The sequence below is a fragment of the Thalia democratica genome, chromosome 1 (assembly GCF_965202585.1).
Source record: "Thalia democratica chromosome 1, ktThaDemo2.hap1.1, whole genome shotgun sequence".
Classification (NCBI taxonomy): domain Eukaryota; kingdom Metazoa; phylum Chordata; class Thaliacea; order Salpida; family Salpidae; genus Thalia; species Thalia democratica.
In genome coordinates this window covers 68,023,579-68,032,357 of record NC_139165.1, presented here as the reverse complement: position 1 = coordinate 68,032,357, position 8,779 = coordinate 68,023,579, and the positions used below count along the sequence as shown (strand labels likewise).

At 25.7% G+C, this 8,779-nt stretch overlaps 1 protein-coding gene across 1 annotated transcript; it reads left to right on the top strand.

The window, feature by feature from the left end:
* Positions 1-415: 415 nt before the first annotated feature.
* LOC145838481 (uncharacterized) lies at positions 416-6,963 on the top strand. Its single transcript, XM_082946088.1, has 3 exons — positions 416-574; positions 2,617-2,766; positions 5,753-6,963. Exons 1-3 carry the CDS (start codon positions 486-488, stop codon positions 6,039-6,041), a joined length of 528 nt encoding a protein of 175 aa, XP_082802214.1. The 5' UTR covers positions 416-485; the 3' UTR covers positions 6,042-6,963.
* The last annotated feature ends 1,816 nt before the right edge of the window (positions 6,964-8,779 follow it).

The window sequence follows — 8,779 nt, the reverse complement described above, 5'->3', positions numbered from 1 at the left end:
ATAAAACAAAGTTTTTTAGTTTGTACGTTCTTATATATACTCATGCTCTATACTTGAAGTTAGAAAAAGCTTTTGAGTTAATAATAAAGAAAGTTTCACCATTGTAAAGTGCAAACCTTTTAGATAGATAAGAAACAGATGCTAAATTAATCAAACAAAGATAGCTTTAAAAAACAATTGTTTCCTATTCATGTTTAAAAATTAAACTTTAAAACGTGTCTCTAAAAGGAAGCTCAGGATGTAACAAAACCGCCTAGCGGCGATAGAAAATTAGATTCTGAAAAAAAAAGCGCTAATGGAAGCGCAACAAAAAAGGTGAGAAAAAAAGGGGCGCTGAGCAGCAGTAGTGGGCATACCGTAGTGTGCGCTCAGTCGGTAGCTTTAATGTGTAGCTCGATGTGTATTTACTCACTTGTCAAATATAATTGTTTGTAAATTTACAGATTGTATTATTTAATAAAGCATTGTATTGAGCTGAGGTACTCATGAGACCGGTTTTTGTTGTCACTTTCTTCTTAGCAACACTCGTTGTGCTTGTTCCGAGGGTAAACTCGAGTGAAACTCACGTCAGGAGGTAAGCACTGTTTAGTCATCAGATTAGGGTCATAATATGTAATCTGTGAAATTATTTGTCAACATGTAATAACAATGCTTTTTTGTTACGAAGAACATATTTTGTGTTTACCTATTTACAAAATAAACTTATCAAGTATAATTTTATGCCAAAAAATATCTGTAAATACAAGTTTTATTGGAATTTAAAAACTGTAGAAATTAAGCTTTATCAAATTTACGAATATGATACATTGTTTCATACATCATGTTTTAATAAGTAACAATTTATAAACCTATTACTCTATGTAAGCTTGTATTTGTTTTGTATACTTTATAACTAACACTAATTACTAATATATCATTTCGTAGTCATTAAAAAATAAAATGCAAACTTAAATAACGCTCGTCAAACGTTTAACCATCTGTTTTTTAATAAATAGCTTGATAGCCAAACATTAAAAGTATTTTTATTATATATACATATATATACAAAGTGTAGCTTATACTAGTAAATATAAATAAATAGATTATAGCTTTAAATAAAGCTAATATCAAATAAAACAACATCAAATATACATTATTACCAGTCTCAAGTTTTTAGTTTTTATATAAAAAAGTTTCATAATACATTTTTTAGATTACTCTGATTAAAGGATAAAATTCATTTTTAATTTAATGTTTAAATGTTTTAAACAAACAGTATTTAACTTCAATTTAAATTTTTGAAAAAATATGAAGTTTTCTTCTGCAACAAAAAAGTTGAACATCTAAGATAAAGATTATTTTTTATACAAAAATAGATACATTTTGACAAATTGCTTATCTACTTCTTAAATGAAACATTTGATTGATAAAATATTTATCTAATGGTGTTATCTTTCGAAGTAGTATACAAAAATTTTAACGATGGTCCTGTTGTTGCATCTGTTTTTTTATTATTCTTTTTGTTAAGTGTAAAATTGTTTAACTTCGACTAAACTATTAAGTTTTTAAAACTATTTTTGCAGTAATTAAATTGTACTTAATTTTTGTCTTTTATTTTTGTTTTTATTTGATAGTAATAATAATTTAAAAAATTTTAACCTAAGAAAAATACCTTGTATAAATAAGTTTTATTGTTAGCACAACCTTTTTAATAGTCATTTTTATATAGCAAAACCAGCTTTGACAATCGTTGAACAAAATGGTTGTAAATTAGCTTGTTTTAAAGTAAAGAAAAAGTACGATGATTAGTAATATGTTATAAAATAAATAACAAACTCGTTTAGAACAACCAATATAGTTATATTGAAATAATTATGCAAAAAAACATTAACTTTTTAAATTGAGACTATTATTTAATTGCTTTTGAAGCTTACAATTTCGAATAAGTCATTTAAGCCATTCGTCATGATAAAATAATGTTTACTAAAAGGTTGCACTCTGCAAAGTTTTGCAAAAAGTTAATTGCGAAACATTGTTTGGTACGTGACTTTAAGCTGCAGCCAAAATATAAAAACGACTAGGTGCACCTTGACTTTGTTTTTCGATTTTCAGCATTGAAAAGTTTTGGAATTGCATATACGTAAATGTGATTGATGTCATCATTATACCTGGTTGTTGTCAAAAAATTGTAAATTATGTCATCCGACAAGCCTGCCTCGTGAAAAGTTAAAAAGACTTATGGGTATACCAGCGTTACGGTAGGAAGAAGACAAAAGGCAGAAAATTTCACGCATGTCTCTTCTGCCGTTCAAGGGTGGTCACCATTTCGTGGTAAAATGAGTTTCTTGCACAGACAACTTTATTGAGATAAATAACATGCAGCACAAGAGCTCTTAAGCACACTCCTTGCTTGTTTTCTTGTTCAAAATAAAAAAACAATACATACGATGCTATTAATTTTTACATACCGAGGCTACCAACTAATGCGTTGTTTTTATCGGAATATTATTAAACTAAAAACTACATTAATTAATTCAGAATTTTTAAAACTAACTATAACTAGAACAGAACATGAAAATTAATCGGCCTCGCATTTAAATAATGCATAAAACAATCAAAAAAATGTAATGATTTTAGAAAAAGAACTTCGGAGAATGTAATAACCGGAGAAACCTTTCGGTTTTGGGACAAAATCAGGCGGGTGAAGGCTGTCAACGACTTGGTGAACGAAACACACTCGAAGGTAACGAAGGACTGCAAAATTTGCTTCGACCCTGAAACTAAAGAGTTAGCTTTTATTCAAAATTTATATTTTATATTTTATAATAGTAAAACTGTTTTTTTCTTAAAGGTACATTGGATAAAATAAAAATTGCTTTTGTAAATGTATTTTAAGAGCTATGGATAAAAACTTATCTGGTTATATTATAAACAATTTTACATAAGTTTTCCGACTTAATTAGATAACTACTTTTAAAAGCGTAAAAACTATTTTATACTTTAATGCTATACTTTTAAAGTTTAAAATAATTGTTTAAGTCAATTGTTTAAAACAAAAGTATCACAAGCTTTTAGTTTATTTTTTTTAACTTTGCCTGAAATTTGTGTTGTTAATTCTAGTACACTTACTTTATACAGTTATAAAGGTTAATTAGGCATTAAATGTTTTTTAAGCTTTTATACTATTACAATGAAGAGAGAATAATTTTATTAGTTTTACATAATATGCTTTAAAACTAATCAGACTTATTTATCAAGTTTGCTTTTTGTCAATATTTTTAAATTAAAAACTACTCTATAAAAATACTGCAAATCTTAAGCTTTTTTTATTTGTTTTCGTTGAATTTTTTTTTTAATTAAAAAAACAAGAAAACATGGTTGTACCATAGAATAAAGGGTTTAACATATGAAAAAGTTAGTACTTTCGGTTAAAAGATATTTTGCAACTTGTTATAAATTTATCTCTATTAAAAGTAAAATATTTCTAAAGGTTACTTAAATTTATTTTACCTAACTAGCAGTCAAATCTTTTGATATCTTATAAAAATATATAAGTCATAAATATCTGTTGTTAGGGGCGTAGTAACAATTTTTTTAAACATCTATATAGTTAACATTTCAATATTAATTCTAAAAAACTTAACGGGTTTAATTTTAGTCAGGGTATTTAATATAATGGTGGTTTAATTAATTAAACTAAAGTTAAATTTATTTTTTTACACTTAATGTTAGTTATATTAAATGTTACTTTTAATGTGTAGGTTATTTTCAACAAATTTGAATGTTAATATTAATATAATTGATATAAGTTGTGAATAAAATACAAAATTAAATGATGAGGTTACAATTAATACATGACACTTGTCTTTGCGTTTTGACGTAGCGGTAAATATTTTGCAAAAGTGTTTTTTTAGAGTGTTTTACTATTTGTTTGTTTTTAAGTGTGCTAAAAAGAGAACAAAAGAAAATGATTTTGTATTATATAGTAACTCAAAATTCGATAACTGTCAATTTTTAGAACTTTTCACGTGATTTTAACAATACACTTGTGATTTTAAGCTTCAATAACCATCATAAGGTTATAAAAATTGTGCGAGCTACAATAGAAACCTCAAAGATATTTTTACATATAAATTCACATCGAAAGCTTAGATTCAAACTAGTTTTTTTATTTTAATAAAATCTTACTTTATTCACAAACTCATCAGTCAACAAACGTATTTTAAAAATAACAAGACTCATTGTTAGTTTCGACAAGCAATTTCTTTTAGTAACTTAGTTTCGTAAATCGTATGATGAAAAACTTTATCCACAAAACCTATTTTTATTGCCACAAAATTTGTTCTTTAACTAGAGTTATAAAAATAAAAATATAGTACACTTTTTTTAGATGTTAGTAAGCTAATAGTATTGTTTAAAATAAAAAGCTATTAAAAATATAACTTTAATTCATAAAAAAAAACTAAAATATTTTTTTCTGTTCAAAAAAATTCTTAATAAATTATGAACTTACAAATTGATTTTTATATTATGATAAAATACAGATAAATAAACAATATTTTTACAATCACTTTTTAAATTTTTGATTAAAGTGTTTTAAGAATTTTAATGCTGTTTTAGCAACAAGTTTATGGAAAGTGATACAATGCTACAATATATATAATTATATTGTATTCAAAAGTTATATAATTTTACTTAATGCTAGTTAACTGTTCATTAAGGATAAAATGGACATGTTATATATACATATATGTTATATATATATATATATATATATGGGAACAGGTCTAAATTGCACAAAGAAAAAATTTCACGAGTGCACAAAATTGCACAAAGATACTTTTTCACGAAGACTAATTTGTAGAAGGGCACAAAATTGCACGAGAGGAATTGCACGAAGACAACTTTGCACAGAGGGTCAATTTTGCACGAGTTACAATTTTTGCACGGCGGAACTCAAAAAAAAGAAATTGAAAAAAATAGAAAAAAAATTAAAATAAACAAAAAAAAACTAAAAGCTAAATTAATAAATAAACAAAAAGAAAAAAAAGTTACTGACCGAGGGTAAGGGCTAGGGGTAACAATAATAGTAAAAAATAATATTAGTTTTTATTTGATAAAAAAATACATAAAATAAAAATAAAGCAATAAAAGAAAAAAAAAGCTACCGACCGAGGGTAAGGGTTAAGAGTAACAGTGATAGTAAAATAAAAATAAAACTAAAATTAAAAAAAAAATTAAAACTAAATTTTAAAAAAAATTAAAACTAATAAAAAGATTTAAAAAGAATTCAACCCGTGCAAAAGTGTCTTCGTAAAACTTTACCCTTGTTGATTTCATCCCCTCGTGCAAAAGTGTTTTAGTGCAAAAGTATCTTCGTGCAATATTGTCCCCTCGTGCAAATTTGTACACTCCAGCTCTCTTAATATATTGTTTATTGAACGAGAAAAAAAAGCGCTCAAAAAGTTTGGTCTAAGGACCTGGTGTACAAAGGAATCTTATGGTTATCGAGTCGTACACCACATGCTTATAAAGTTTCTTACGAGCTATAACATATTTTTTTATCATTTAGATATTCAAATCTTTGGTAAAAAAAAAAACGATATCACTTTTAGTAAGAATTTCTCAGTAATTTTGATTTAAAATTAATTTTACTAGTAAAAAAATAAAGTTAAAAAAAGTAAAGTGTACTTATACTGTGATTTAAATATTTCCATAAAATAAATTAATCAAAATATAAAAATTGTAAGCTAAAGTATTTTGTCAAAAACAGAAATTGCGTTTGCGATGCGAGCGACATCATTCAGCACATGACAGACGCAAAATACAAGATCGGCAAGGAAAGGCACCAGATGATCGAAAAACTTCCAGAAGAGCTTGCTCGCACTGTCAAGAAAATTTTGTGGAGAGAAGCATCGGGGTATTACAAGAGGAAGCAAAATCTCAAGAAAAAACTTAGGCTGACTAAAAAGAAGGTACAAAGAGTTTTACTGTTTCTAATCAGAAGGACTAGAGCACAGCAGGAGCGTAGAAGGCATAGGTATGCCTTAGTTGGATGGTAAAACAAAACTTTTGTGACGAAAATTCTACGAGTTCTAAAAAGTCTTAACGGCGTTTTTTTTTTATTTTGATTGCTTTTTCTTTCACCTAGCGGTAGGTAATTTTGTAAACAACATGGTCATAAATTATCGTTCAAGCAACAAAAGTTATAAATGAGCTGTTACATATGTACAGGTAGTGCTGGCTGTTTTATAAGGTGCGGTCAATAGTTATTTTTGGTTTTAATGTTGCAGTTTAATCTTAACCATGATTTATGTCTTGTTTGTATATTTCAAATGTTTTGTAAAATTTTATTTACAAAATTTTAGCTAGCTTTTCTTAAAGATATAAATGGAATCAAGTAAAAACTATGCTTAGACTTAAATATTTTTTAATGATAGAAGTTATATATAGTTGTAAATGTTTTTTTTTGTAGAATATTTTTATGAACTTTTAATAAATCTATTTTCTATACATTTTACAAAAAATATTTATTTTTGTTTTTTTATTATCAATTTGCTGCCGGAAAACAAAACTATTTTACTTAATTACATGTTTTTTAATACTAAGTAGCGGACGTAAATTTCTATTTACTCAAAAACTACAATTTACATTAACGATTTCTAGTTATAGTGATATACAAAAGTAAACACTTCTTTAAAAACAGCTCAGTTCGTAAATTTTGTAAATTTACTACTATTTTTTTAATAAAATGCTAATAAAGCTGAACATTATAAAAGTAAAGAGTAGCACATTAAAAAGTTAGATTGTAAAAAAAACTTTAATTTTTTTTCTTCTTCTTAACTTATATCGTTAAACAAGTCAGCTAGCCGTTTTTAACTATGTACAACTTTGTATCACTATTTCTACACAGTTAATTTTATTCTTTATACTGCTACATTTCACTATCATAGTTTTTTATTATACCTTTTTGCTTTTCAATAATTGTGTGATAATTTAATAAATATTTAGAGGAAAAGGTATAAATAAAATTTATTGTTTTAGTTAACACAGATTTATACTAAACTAGTTTCTTCTCCAATATCTAAAGTAATGGTTTAAAGTTATTTAATATTAGAGTTTTCAAGCCGTTTAAGATAATTCAGACAATTAAAGTACAATAATGTTAGTTAACTGTTTTTAGTTTCTTATCATAGTTATTGAAATGTTTTTTAAAGAAATTTGTTAACCAATTTAGCTTCTTTTATGTCTCTATCTTATTTTTTATAGATTTTTTAATAAGTTTTAACCAATATTTTTAAATACGATTTAAAAAGTTCTGCTTTGAATGTTTATCTTTTTACAACAATTAAAACTTTTTTATGCTCATTACAACAATGCACATCCATTTAATTCAAACTTTTCAGTAACAAGTTTTGTGATGTTCAAAGCATAAACCCGCAGCTAAAATTTAAATCTAACTGGATTGAAATATTTTTTACTTTAAAGATAAAGCTATAAACTAACAAAAAGTTATTATCAGGTTATTAATAAACAACTTACTTACTACACAATACTTGAACTTCTTTAAAGAGTCATATTAGGCAAGCAAAACTTATTCAAGAAATCGTATATTGATAGGTAAACAAAATGGAACGGGTCAAAATTGCACGCAAACAAAGTTCACGAGGTTACTAAATTGCACGAAGACATATTTGCACCAAGGGTCAATTTTGCACGGAAGGTCATTTTTGCACGAGAGTAAGCAAAAACAGAAAAAAAAAATAGAAAATAAAAACTTAAAATAATTAATAAAAAAACAAAAAGAAAAAAAGTTACCGATTGAGGGTAAGGGTTACGGGTAACAGTGATAGTTAAAAAAAAGAACAAAGTTAAAAAACAATAATGACAATAAAAAAATAAAAATAATAAATATCAATCCGTGCAAAAAAAAGTCTCCGTGCAAAAGTGTCTTCGTGCAAAAGTGTCCCCTCGAGTTAAGTTTCTTCGTGCAATTTGGTGTCTTTGTGCAATTTTGTACGCTCCTGCAAGTTTGACAGCTAGACAAATAAAATAGCTTCTGTTTAAGACATTTCTTCAAAAACGATGAATTTTCATGTAGTTTTTTAAACAAAGACGCTAAAAAGTTAAAATCCAAAACACTATCTAAATAAATTTAAAGGATGCTACATATACGATAGAAAAAAACTTACATTTAAGTTGTATTTTGGATATATTTAAAAAGAATCTGTTTCATTGTATTTATATATTGATCACGAGTAAAATATTTCAAGCAGTTTTTATATGACAAAACCTGATAGAGTTGTATTATTTGCTCAATTTCAATTAATTGGATATTAATGTTATTAAGTTCTTTACAATAACTAATATTATTCTAATAACCTTTACTAATTATTTTCCTCTAACCTTTATTAATAACAGCTAGTTTTAGTATTTTCGTCTATGAGTTTAAAAAATATATTTACGTTTTGATAAATTTTTTAAATATATGTTTAAGTGTTATCAAAATTCTTGTTATAAATAACATTTAGATCAAGGGTCGGCAGGTATCTGGTGGTAAGCTATCATTTATTTATAAATTATAATTGAAAAAATATTGAATTTCTATACAAGCCACTTTAAAAAGTACTTACACTCTGAAAATTTAAAACCAAAGTTAAAACTTCTTATATTAAGTCTTTTGAAATAGGGTATCATTAGATTTTTATCTAAAGTTTTTTTTTGTTTACTTTGTTTTTAATTTATTTGCATCAAGCTAAATGACTAAGGTTTATTCTATCATAGCTGTTTTATAGCTACA